The 13,247-nt window shown below is 48.5% G+C and overlaps 3 protein-coding genes across 3 annotated transcripts; 2 read left to right on the top strand and 1 right to left on the bottom strand.

Moving 5' to 3' along the window:
- Positions 1-1,516: 1,516 nt before the first annotated feature.
- On the top strand, positions 1,517-6,979 carry I302_102492 (uncharacterized protein; the record flags this gene model as incomplete). Its single annotated transcript, XM_019187863.1, has 1 exon — positions 1,517-6,979. The coding sequence occupies one exon, from the start codon at positions 1,517-1,519 to the stop codon at positions 6,977-6,979; it is 5,463 nt and encodes a 1,820-aa protein (XP_019050741.1).
- Positions 6,980-8,582: 1,603 nt separating this feature from the next.
- Positions 8,583-10,485, top strand: I302_102493 (uncharacterized protein; the record flags this gene model as incomplete). The annotated part of the gene is made up of 11 exons (XM_019187864.1): positions 8,583-8,788; positions 8,857-8,955; positions 9,012-9,075; positions 9,171-9,261; positions 9,319-9,392; positions 9,454-9,499; positions 9,562-9,602; positions 9,666-9,807; positions 10,032-10,152; positions 10,292-10,376; positions 10,435-10,485. 11 exons carry the CDS (start codon positions 8,583-8,585, stop codon positions 10,483-10,485), a joined length of 1,020 nt encoding a protein of 339 aa, XP_019050742.1.
- Positions 10,486-11,335: 850 nt separating this feature from the next.
- I302_102494 (uncharacterized protein) lies at positions 11,336-12,849 on the bottom strand (the record flags this gene model as incomplete). The annotated part of the gene is made up of 3 exons (XM_019187865.1): positions 11,336-12,084; positions 12,175-12,384; positions 12,591-12,849. The coding sequence occupies 3 exons, from the start codon at positions 12,847-12,849 to the stop codon at positions 11,336-11,338; spliced, it is 1,218 nt and encodes a 405-aa protein (XP_019050743.1).
- Positions 12,850-13,247: the final 398 nt, after the last annotated feature.

Raw genomic sequence — 13,247 nt, forward strand, 5'->3', positions numbered from 1 at the left:
AATAAGCTGCTCGATATTAAGCGAGGACCGAGGCATCGAAGATAGCTGTTGTAACATTTCGGGTACACACGCTGTCTTCTTGGTTTGAGATAATGCTGTTTTATCTTCGAGATAAACAGAATCATCAGATGGCTAGCAGCAGGCACAGGCACTGCCGCTCAGTTTTTCGAATCCGGATAGAACCCGGCCGCTGTTCGCAGATGAGGGAGGACGTATACTGAACATCTCACAGGTCCGTCCTGAAATACTGCATGCACTATGGGACACTTTAATAGCCAGACAATTCATCGCAGTAGGTTTATGTTGAGGGATCCATATGCCAGATTTGCGGGATGGCTTGAGTGGAACTGGCTGAACGGGAAAGCAGTGAGCTGGTCTTCAAGGGATACGCCAGTGCAACATACTCCTTAGTCGTAGGAAGAAGCATGGAGTAACATCCCCGCAAAAATGTACTCTCGGATCAGGGATAAATCATCCTGTTCCTTGGTTTGATCTGCGGAAGTTTATATACAAAAGGGAGCGGCCAGATCAGTGGGAGAGCGCAAGAGCTGGAATAGTAAGCTTGTACAGTGTAACACTGCCTGATATCAGCCACCTGTCTGTGTCGTTTTTGAACTGAACACCAACGCGGAATCTCAAGGTATGTAAGAAACGTTGGAATTGGAGGCTCCCGTGTTAGTAAATGCCGGCTCTTCTGTGTCCGACACCTTGCAAACCCTTAGTTCGACCTCAGCTGGGGCGCTGCTTGAAAATCTCTATTGCTTCCGAGCGGCTGGGATCCGGTACCTGACATGGTTACCACTTCCGTTATTTTCACGATTTTTTTCCCCAGGCTGCTTGGTACCCACTTTTTCAGTCTCTGGCACGCGAGACATTGTGTAAAAATGCCATAATAATGGTTCTTGTTCCAGCCTGTGCCGAACTGCTGTAGCTGATATCATTTCGGTCGTTCCTGTCGATCTGGGTTCCTGACTCAGGAAGGAAACAAGGACTGCTCCCTTTTCAGGTACGGCGGAGCGTCCAAGACTCCATTGAGATCTGCGTTCGGTTTAAGTTCGTTTCCTTCCGAACCGAAGCCAAGTTTGCCGTTGGGTAGTCACAATCTCTTGTTTTTGTCATGTAACGCGCTTTTGGAAACCGGTTCTTGGGAAGGATCTCTGATATATAGGGCAAAAGACTTTTGGCACTGTTCTTCTTCACATCAACTATCCCCAACCATAATTCTCGTTTTCCGAGTTCCTGCAGCTTCGTAGCCGGTCGTTCAACTCGCCACCGCTTCAAGCTCTTCTTATTTCCTCTGGATAGGTCAAAAGGATACTCATCTTCACCATGTTGACCTATACTCTTTACGCCCTCCTACAACTCCTATCCTTCTTCTCCGTAGTATCGGCTTACGCTGATACCGACACAATCACCTGGGGTGGAGACAATGGTCGAACAGGTTACCAGAAGTGGGTTTTTCTCGAATATCTAGGTCTTTCACGCTGTGCTGACACCTTGGAATAGTAACCACAACATGGATCCTGCAGTGGTAGGCAGTGCTCAATTCGGTCAGATCTTCAAGACCAAGTTGCCCGGCAATTATGATGGTGTACCAGAACAAGTCTTCGCATCACCCCTTGTATATACCACCGGCGACGGGGTTCAATATATCTACCTTGCCACGCAGCAGAACAACATCTACAAGCTCAACGCCAAGACCGGAGCCATCGTGGCCTCTCGAAACCTCCACATTCCCTTCTTGACTGCCGACCTGGACGGCTGTGTAGACATCAATCCTCACGTTGGTTCTACTGCTACCGGCGTTATCGATCCAAACACCAATACCTGGTATCTCACCACCAAAACCTATGCGGACCAAGGCGTTAAAGGCGCACAGGGCCGACCCAACGGAAGATACTACGTTCATGCCATCAGCGTCGATGATCTTTCTGAGAGAAGCAATTTCCCCGTCGACCTGGAAGGTACTGTTGCAAGAAACAACCCCGCTCGGTCCTTTAACGGAGGAATCCACCATCAAAGACCCGCTCTTCTCCAACAGGGCCAGTACATCTATGCTGGATTCGCTTCTCACTGTGTCCAATACAACTTCACTGGATGGATCATGGGTTGGGACAAGGACACTGGAAAGACTGTCGAGAGGTATGCCACTGAAGGCGCTGGTGTCAAGAATACTGTACCTGGTGCCGGAGTGTGGATGTCAGGTGGTGGTCTCGCTTCCGACAACGCTGGCTCCATGTTCTTTGCTTCCGGTAACGGTTACGCCTCTCAGCTGAATGGTATCCCCGTTTCCGGTCGACAACCTCCTACCTCTCTCGAAGAAGCTGCTGTCCACATGACAATAAATGGCGATGGTAGCCTTACACCTGTGGACTTCTTCATGCCTTGGGAGAAAACACAGCTCGATGGTGCCGACAAAGATTTAGGTACTTCACCACTCGAGTTGTTGCCTAGTCAGTTTTCCTGTGGTAACGTGAAGAGAATCGGTGTGGTGACCGGAAAGAGTGGAAAAACCTACTGGCTGGATCTTGACAACATGGGAGGATATCAGAATGGCGCAAACAAGCTGGATAATGTGCTCCAGGTCTACCAAAACGAGAACTCCGTCTATGCTGGTGCCGGTGTGTATCCCTTAGAAGGAGGCTACATCTATATCAACGTCATTCAATACCCCACACACGTGTTCAAGTTCTCTTGCGACAACGGAGTGCCCTCTTTCACCAAGGTAGCCGACAGTCCCGAGAAGAATGCTTATATCCTTGGTGTCGGACACGGTACCACCACCTCTCTTAAGGATCAAGCCGGTACAGGTCTCGTGTGGACTTCCGATGTCGAAGGCTCGAACCTCCGTATCTATAATGCCGTTCCTCAGAATGGTCAATTGACCTTGATCAACTCCTTCAACGTTCCCGGAACCACCAAGTTCAGTCGCCCAGTTTTTGGTGATGGTCGAGTCTACATGATCACTACATTGGGATACTTCTACGGTTTTGGATCTCCTGTCAACCTCCCCCTTAACTGTTCTTCACCATACGACTTCGGTACTGTAGACCTCAACAGCACTTCCGTATACAAGACTATCCAATGTCAAGCCAATGTCGATACCCAAGTCACAGGTCTCAGTATCAGTGGTAACAAAAACTTCATTCTTGGTAATTCTTCCACACTGCCAGTATCGGTTCCAATGGGCAAGACCTTCTCTTTCCAAGCAGCTTTCAAACCTGCCCAAGTTGGATCTCTATCTTCAGACGTCTTGGTCAACACTACTCAAGGTGCCGCTGTCACAGGATTCACCACCAGTACTCCCGTCCGTTTGAAGGGTGTCGGTCAGAGTACCAGTGCAATCCTCGCTGTGACCCCAAACACAGTCAGTTTCGATGGTGTTATCACTGGTCAGCAAACTGGTGGGGTCAGTCAATCCGTGATCTTGCTGAACATTGGGAATGCCAACCTCACCATCACCGGAATTCAATGCTCAGACGCAAGTGAGACCGGTCCCTTTACCACCAAGCAGGTAGTCAATGCGTCGGTTTCATGTGGTCCATTTACCTTCACCAAGATCCCAACCACTATTGCCGGGAACAGCCAAGCTACGGTGAACATCGCATTTGACCCTCAAGCTTCCGGCAACTATGCTACATTCCTCAATGTGCAGTCTACTGGTGGAACCAAGGTTATCGATGTTCTCGGTGTAGCAGGAGATTACCCGAGCGCCTTGTTGGAGTTCCAGACACCCGACGGGACCGGATGGGTCAAGTATGACAACTCAACCCCTTTCACTTTTGGTGATGTTCTTGAAAACACTTCTCGAAATCTCAAGATGCGTTTGACGAATCAAGGTACCAACAGCTCGACCAGGCTCTCCGTCACCGTGTCTAAGCCGCCTTTCGGTGTATCTGGAATCATTGGTGCCGCGAATCAGGTGGACCTTGCCGAGGGAACGACCCTTGCGCCCGGTGAAAGCGCTACTGCCACTTTGTACTGTTCAGTACCCAAGAGTCAGATCAACGTCGACTCATATTCTGGTTCTGCTGGGTGGACCATGAACCTCGGTGACCCTTCGTTCGGTAAACAACACATCCAATTCGCTTGTAATGCTGTCAGTGAACAATCCTTACCTCAATTCGCCAACGGGACTGCCAAATACAGATATCAAGGATGTTACAAGGAGAATAACCCAGGTCGTCAAATGAAGACACAAATCTACGGCAATGGCGCCAACACCAACGAGATGTGTACCAAAGCTTGTTCAGATGCTGGCTATACCTACGCAGGAACACAATACCTCTCGGAATGTTGGTGTTCCCCTTACCCTCCTACCCTGCAAGTGGACGAGGCCAACTGCAACTTTGCCTGTTCCAGTAACATCAACGAGATCTGTGGTGGTAATGGGGTTGACCAAGCCGGTTCATACATCTCCTTATTCATGGATGTCACTCAAGGTGCTGGTAGCGTACCAAAAGGTCCTTTCGTCAATAACGGAACCAACGGGTACACCAGCATTGGATGTTACACTGAAGGGACTGGTGGTCGAGCTTTATCGATCGGCAAAGGATTAGGGCAAGCCACAAACGTCGCCAACTGTACTGCAGCTTGTCAGGGATACGCTTACGCCGGTGTCGAATACGGTCAAGAGTGCTATTGTGGCAACACCATTGGTACTGGATCGGTTCCTGCTCCTTTGACTGACTGTAACATGGTGTGCGCCGGCAACAGCAGCGAATACTGTGGTGCTGGAAGCAGACTCAACATGTATGCTCTCAATGTTTCGGCCACTTCGACCTCCGCTAGCTCCGCGTCAGCCTCTGCCACTTCCTCACCATCAGCCACCCCTACAGGACCCGTGCATCCACCAAAGATCGGCTCTTACAGCTTCGTCGACTGTCATACCGAAGCCACCAACGGGAGGGCATTGGCTGGCAAGACAGTAGCAACGGACGATATGACGCTTGACAAGTGTGCCGAGAGCTGTTCGGGTTTCCTCTACTTTGGTGTCGAGTATTCCAGAGAATGCTACTGTGGCAATACCATCGGCACAGGCTCAATCACTGCCTCTTTGGCCGATTGCAACATGGTGTGCGCTGGCAGTGGAAGTGAATACTGTGGTGCCGGAAACCGACTCAGCTTGTATGCGCTCAACTCCACCACCACATCGACATCCTCGAGTGCCGTATTATCATCAGCTTCCGTATCCGCCTCTGCTATTGCCTCCCCATCAGCGACTCCTACAGGACCCGTGCATCCACCAGCTATCGGTTCTTACAAATTCCTCAATTGTCAAACCGAGGCTACCAACGCAAGAGCTCTGACTGACAAGACGGTGGCATCAGACGATATGACACTTGACAAATGTGCCGCGACTTGCTCGGGATTCCTTTACTTTGGTGTGGAATATTCAAGAGAATGTTACTGCGGCAACAACCTTGGTACTGGGTCCGTCACTGCTCCTCTGGCCGATTGTAGCATGCTATGCGCTGGCAATAGCCTTGAATATTGCGGTGCTGGAAACAGGCTAAGCTTGTATGCTTTCAACGCTACTACTTCATCATCGACATCCTCGAGTGCTGGGTCTTCTTCGGTATCAGCCTCAGCCTCAGCCTCGGCCTCGGCCTCAACCTCCGCCACTGCATCTCCTTCGGCTACACCTACAGGACCCGTTCAACCACCGACGGTCGGATCCTACAAGTTTGTTGACTGTCACACCGAAGGTACCAATGCGAGAGCATTGACTGGCAAAGCGGTGGCATCCGACGACATGACTCTCGATAAATGCGCTGTAGCTTGTTCCGGCTTCCTCTACTTCGGTGTTGAATACTCTAGAGAGTGCTACTGTGGCAATACCCTCTCAGCTGGAAGTGTCACAACGTTGGACGGCCGATGCTCGATGCTCTGTGCGGGCGACAAGCTCCAATACTGCGGTGGCTCGAACGGTCTCTCATTGTATATGTTCAGTAACACGACAACGACTTCCACCAGCGCGATCGCCTCAACAGTGGTATCCAGCTCAGCGTCTTCGAGCGTTGCATCTTCTTCTGCGGCTGTCTCGAACACCACTTCAATTCCTGCAGCTTCCTCAACGAGTTCCGTCACGCAATCTGTAGCCCCCTCCAACGCGTCTTCGATTAGTGTTGTGGCCTCTTCGTCAGCGTCTTCAGCAGCGGCTTCGTCATCCAGCTCTGCTGTCCTGAGCTCTTCATCTTCGTCGGCCATCGCAAGCAGTTCGGTCTCCAGCAAACCCGCGGCCTCCAGCTCTGCTTCCTCCACTATAAGCTCCGCACCAGCCTCAAGTTCAGTCGCACCCTCTTCTTCCGCCTCCAAATCTGCTTCTTTGACCAGCTCTTCAGCCTCTCTTGCTCCTTCCGCCTCGGCATCTGCCACGCCTTGGCAATACTTGGGATGTGCCAACGAAACGAACCCTCGCGCGTTAAGTCTGGCAGCTACCACCTCAAACACCATGACAATCCAGCAATGCCAGTCATACTGTCTGTCGAAGAACTTGCCCTTGGCGGGTCTCGAGTACGGAAAAGAATGTTACTGCGGTACCGCACTGCAGTCATACAGTACTCTTGGGTTCACAGGATGCAACATGGCATGCGCCGGTAGCTCATCCGATATCTGTGGTGGTTCGTCTCGACTTTCGGTATACAACTACACCTCATACGTACCACCTCAATTGGTAGCTTCGGTTGGAACTTACCAGCTTCAAGGTTGTTACACGGAACCCAGCAATGGCCGAGCCCTTGCAGCATACAGTTTCACCAACTCCACTGGAATGTCCGCCGAATGGTGTGTATCGGGATGTCAATTGAAAGGTTACGCGTACGCTGGTATGGAGTACGGTCAGGAATGTTGGTGTGATAACAAGCTCAGCACCAGCTCGGCCAAGGTTACAGATTCATCTTGTAACATGCTTTGTCCAGGTAATCAAAGAGAATATTGTGGAGCAGGAGGGAAACTAGCATTGTACAAGTCGAACTGAGGGATGTGATGAAAAAGAAATTAGAAGAAGTTGCACGAGGGGGTAGAAGAAGTCAAACATACGAACATTTTAGTAGATAGACACATATTTTGGGATTTAACTAGTTCATATTTTGGGATTTATAGATCATCATAGGATGCATAGCCAGTCCAAACGTAAATAGCGTCAGATACTCGGAACGGATGCCCTGCCATCTAGGTCAGTGAATCTCATGTCATAGGATCTTCAAAGCCTGACCGATCAGGGTAGTGAAAGCTTGATGTTAGAATCAAATTACCCCATCTTTATATACGGCCACAGAAGGTATCAAACACCGCATCCAGTCCGCTCTGCGAAGTCTTTAAGTTGCCTATCGCCCGGTTAGTACCAAGGTGGGAGACCAATTGGGGTTCCCGGGTGGTTTTTGGATGTCGAATTGATGATTGCCGGTTTAGGACCGAACACTTGGGACACGCATCAGTATTGCTTCAACATACCAGTCTGCTGGGCCCATGTACGCGACCAAAATTCTGGTTTGATTTGGTTCGTTCTAGTTGTCAGATGAAATGAGTAGAGTAAACCAACTATCACCTCCGTGGTAGAACGACGATTCCTGCAAGAAAAATTACAATCTGCAAGACTATCAAATTCACATGCTATCACCCGATAGCGGCCTCATGGTGCGAAATGATGGGGTTTTGCTTGAATAGAACCTCTCGTCTCAGGAAGGCTTAGCTACTGCCTATCCAACGGTGCAATTGGGAGTTGTAGACGTCAAGAGTTGAAGCATGACAGCAGGGTGATCACCTCATGTCGATAAAGATGATGATGTCTTCAGTGCATAATATGATATGAGTTTAAAAGCAGTTCCGGCTAGTCACGTCAAAGGCTATCCGAAGACAAAGGGAAATTGAAGTCTGACCGCATGGAGGGTAGAGAGGGAGAAGAAGAAGAAGGAGGAGATGTCTACGTTGACAATGCCCGTGTTGTATGTAGCAAACACACATACACAAACCCACAGACCTCAGGGACCGGGAAGTACGGAGTGACACCTACCGCTTTTATACCGGTTATGATTCACATGTCCGAGACCGGTATAAGGGTATTAGGATGGATTTGTAATGCATGGATCGTGAGTTGGTGGATTGAGGAGGGAGTGATTAGGAATATTCTGTAATTAGTTGTAATGATTCCTACCACGTTTGTCATCAAATTCCCATCAAATTAAATTGATGGGTTATAATTTACCACCGCACGGGTCACCCCCCTAAAAAAAGAAAACACCAAACAGAGAAAAAAAACATTCCAGCTATTCGTCTCTTCGTCTTTGCGTCGTTCTCATCTCTCTTTTCCATCCTTGCATCCCATTCATTCGCTCACTCACTTGCATCTTATATTTATAATATCATCTTCACCTCGTCAAACTTCATTCCCTCTGTCAGGATATCAGGAAAGACAAACGAAACACCTCCTTCCCCACTGTCTTTAAATCTGTTTTCCCTCTGAAAATCCCAATCAACTTTTTTGACGCGTCCACCCTACCCGTTATCGTATAAACAACTCGCACCTCTTCACTCTCCCTTTGTTAATCATCCATATATAATAGTATACCATCCAACCAACAATGTCACCTTTCTCAGCATGGACTCCTGGACCAGGACCTCTCTACACCATCATCACCACCGCATGGGAGACTCTCGGTGTACCCAAGGTACCCATCCAGTACAAGACCTGGGTACCTGGATCATCCCCCCTCTCCACCCAAAAAGAAGTGGTAGCTGCTATCGGTACTTATCTCCTCGTCATCTTTGGTGGAAGAGAGCTCATGAAGTGGGTACAATCACACACCCTCAGCCTCGTACGATACGTCATGCTGATGTGCTTCCCCGTCTACATAGGAAGAGACAACCTTTCAAGCTCACCGGTCCATTCAGGTTCCACAATGTTTACCTCACTCTCGGTTCAGGTCTCCTCCTCGCTTTGATGCTCGAAGAGATGTACGTTTATAATCCATCATATACTCTCTACTGCATATACTAATGCCCCACCTCAGCGTCCCAATGTTCCTCAAACACGGTTTCTTCTGGTCCATCTGTAACCCCACCGCTTTCACACCTGTAAGTCTTATCTTTTCCCCAAAGAATTTGAACATTATTATCATATAAGAGACATGCTGATGACGTTATACTTCAATTGAATTGATTGTTTCTAGCGACTCGTCACTTACTACATGATCAACTACTATATCAAATACGTTGAGCTCATCGACACCGTCTTCCTCGTCCTTAAGAAGAAACCTTTGGGTGAGATCATATTTACTCCAACTAGACGTGGGAAAATGTACTGATACACCGTTATAGCCTTCCTCCACGTCTTCCACCACGCTGCTACTGCCATCTTGTGTTTCACCCAACTTGAAGGAGAGACCTCTGTCGTGAGTTTGTTCAGTCACCAGCGTACTTGGAGCGATTTAACTGATCAAATGCCCATCATAGCAATGGGTCGTCATCACCCTCAACCTCCTCGTTCACGTTATCATGTGTGAGTATATAAGATTCTAACTCCTATAGTCGCGGCATCTACTGACCAGTGGTTTCCAACAGACTACTACTACTACGCTACCGCTGGTGGTGCCAAGATCTGGGTTTGTTTCCCCCTTTTCTCTCTCCCCGTTATTCCTATGCTGACTCCTGATCCTTACTTGTAGTGGAAGAAATACCTCACCTCGATGCAAATCACCCAATTCATCATCGACCTCTTCATCGTCTACTTTGCCAGCACGTTTTTATTCTCCTACCGTTTCGGGCACAACCAATATCCAAACTTACCATTCCCAGTCTCACCCTCTAGTTCGCGTCGTTTCCTTTCTCTTCTCTCTTCGTTTTGAGTTTTTGGATGTCTTACATTCATCCCTTTCGTAATCGAACAAACACTTTGTTGTTTGTATGACTCGCGAAAGCAGTATCCCCGCCGCTTCAATCACCGCTCCAACCTCTTCATTCTTCGCTGTCATTTGGTTGTGCCCCACAAAGGGCCGTCAATTTTGCTGACTAAATTGTTTTCGTTCATTTAGCCTACAACCACTTCGCGACCACGTACACTGTTCTCCCAGTCGTCGGTGATTGTGCAGGAAGCGAGGGTGCCGCTCTCTTCGGCTGTGGTCTCTTGACTTCTTACCTCTTCCTTTTCATTGCGTGAGTTGGCGAAATATATCCCTTCTCTTGAATCTTTCGTTTCTATACCCACCGCCCTTGCAGATCATTCCATCACCATTATATCCCATCATCCACTTGGCTCAAGCTTTCACCTTGCTGATATACCTTCTGATCACAGCTTCTACCGAGCCACCTACAAGAAAGGTGCCGCCGCAAGAAAGGCTAACGGTAAAGCCGATGTCAGAGGATCATCCAAATCCAAAGTGAGTGGGCGTGGATTCGGACTATGTCGATCAGTCAAGCTGACATCTTCTTTAGTAGGTGATCGTGCAGAACAAAAGGGGGACAACCGTAATTACGGAAGTTCAATAAGTTGAGGTGGTGGAGGGGAAGGAGGAGTGGTCGAACCGGGGTAGATTCAGGATCTGTAGAAGTAAGAGAGGCAGGATTAGACTGGAGGAGTGACAGGGACGTCACATAGAATCTCATTTTCTCTCATTTGGAAACGGAAAAGGCGGATATCGGACGGGAAGGGGAAAGGGAAAAAGGAGTATACCAAAAACATTTGATTCCCATCTTCAACCTCATTCTCATTCACTTCTTTCAAGTAAAAAATCATAAAAACCCATTTCATTCATCAGTAATTCTTCTCTTTTCTCTTTTTCTCTCGAATCTATCATTCTTTTGGTCTTTAGTTGGACTAGAAATTACATACAACAAACACACAATCAAAATCATTCATGTCTTTCCCATGTCATGCAGAAAACATACCAAAACAGTCTTTGAAAAAGGCGCAAAGCCGTGCTGCTTACATGTGAATATCGACCGAAGGGATGTGGTAGTCAGTGCTTCCGCCTGAGTCCTGATACCCTTTCATGGTTCTTATGCTGATGCTGTCAATTATCATCGTATAGCATCTTGATCGATAGAGGAGATAGAGCTCGGTGAGGCGGTTCAGACATGGGGATGTGTATATGCATGACATGAAGTGGGATGACATGGGTCTATCCATCTATAGAACAAAGCAAAAAATCGGTGTTCAAGGGGTTTGTCCTCCTTCTTCTTCGTACTCCAGCTCGCATAGCCATCTTCTTTTTGAATAGTGTACCAAACCACGTATTGTTCTGTGTCTTCCTCTACATTTTCTTTGTATATCTTGAACCGCAGACGACGAGCTCTTTTCGTTGCTTGTCCAATCTGTCCCGACCTTGATTCCTCCAACTCACTCTGGCTTATCGACCTTTGGGCTCCTACCCGGACTCAACCCCTTGGAGAGCTTAGGCGTTGAAGCGATCTGAATGAAATTGGGTGTTCTAGGCACCTCCAATTCCCCTTCCCCTTCCACTCCTTCCCCTTTCTCACCCGCATTACCACTTTGCGTCAAAGGTCTAGACCTGGCAGATAACATGGTCCCCTCCAGCTCGATCGTATCTTCCACCATGAAATGCCACCACGCAATAGTAAGTGGTATGGTACTAGCGTGCCACAACGAATGAGCATCGATAACTCTAAACACTGGGGAAAAGTCGAATAGTTCAAATCCCATTGCGCATGTCGTTAGAAACACCAAGATCATGGGTGTCTGCCATTCCTTTGGTTTTGGATTTTGTTGTAATGGTTCATGTGGTGGGTATGGTTTGGGGAAAGAGTACGTCTTGCCTAGAAGGGTCATACGCGGATAGGGGTATTTGAAAGATAGGGTCCAGGCGATCCAGAGGAGGTTATGTATGGAGGCGAGGACGAGGTTGAATTTCGTGTGATAGCCGTATGGGAATGATCCAAGAGGGAAGGATAGGAGGTAGGTGAAGTGTCCTAAAACTATGAAAGCTAGGATTGCCGCGATGGGGATTAGGAGACGAGAAGAGGACATGGGGGTGCGAAGATGGAAGATACGGATGAGGGTGTAGAGGAGGGTGAAGGAGATGGTAAGGGTTGCGGAGAAGTAATCTAGACGTTCGGTTGTTGGTGTGTCTAAGTACATCCTCGAGGTCAGTATGGTCTACATTATGGGGGAAGGATGAGATACGAGATGAGATAGTATGAGTGAGAGGAATGACCCACCCCTAGCATGAAATACCGAACTCCATATCCAAGTGTTGACCTGGACCCAACCCAGCGAAGTCAACCAGCTCCTCATTCCATTCTCTTTGCGTACTCTTCGTCGGAGCTGCTCTAACCCTTTGAGGTTCACGTACAGGTTACCGAGCGACATGAGGATAGAGAAGGGTTCTTGGAATGGTCCGAGGCGGTAGAACGCCCATTTGCCGTAGACTATATGTGTTATACGAGGTAGTCAGTGTAATGATCGTTGGTTAAAGCAAGACTGGAATGAAACGGCAACGGAGATGATCATGCAAGGATAGCATTATAGAAGGAGAATGACACCATAACAGGTCGAGAGCACCATCACGACATCATAGTCAAAGTACCACAACACTCATCCCTCGCTTCGCTCGTGATTCGTGCATTAAACTTACACTGGTGCGCCTTGCTCCCCGGTCTGATATGATCCGTAAACGTATGTCCGCATTCATACGCGCAATTCTCTTTACAAGTCCATCCGAATGCCCTCAAATACCCAGGGAGGGGAGGTTGATGGGGCTCGCAGTAGGTCAGTTGACAGCCTTTGAGACAATGCTGAAATGTGGGATTACGGTCGCCGGAGGAAGCGAGGATTGGGAGGGCGAGGACGAGGGCGAGTGAAAGGATCAGGAGGAGGGTGGGTCGTGGGGCCATGTTGATGAACTGTGATTGCCCCTAGAGGAGTGGAAATCGATAAAGAGTGTGCTGGTGGTAGAGAGGTGGGATTTCCTGCTCTTGGTGTCTTGAGATGGGTTATGTGCAGCTTGAATGATGAAGAGAGGAAATAATGGGTGGATGGGAATGAAATGATTGATGATGAAAACAAGTTGGTGGGAGCAACGACGATCCTACGAGTACGCGACTCTGATGGTGATTAACCCCAACCGTAATCGTCATTACGATCCATTCCTATCTTGCAATCGGGTGTTCTTTGATCCCGTTAATGAGTTATTACAAATATCGACCCCTGATGACCCTCCACTTTGTCGCATCTTTCATGTCCACCCAACCCAACTGCCGGATCTCTCTTCGACCTATGACTACTCAGAATA

The sequence above is a fragment of the Kwoniella bestiolae genome, chromosome 1 (assembly GCF_000512585.2).
Source record: "Kwoniella bestiolae CBS 10118 chromosome 1, complete sequence".
NCBI classification, from domain to species: Eukaryota; Fungi; Basidiomycota; class Tremellomycetes; order Tremellales; family Cryptococcaceae; genus Kwoniella; species Kwoniella bestiolae.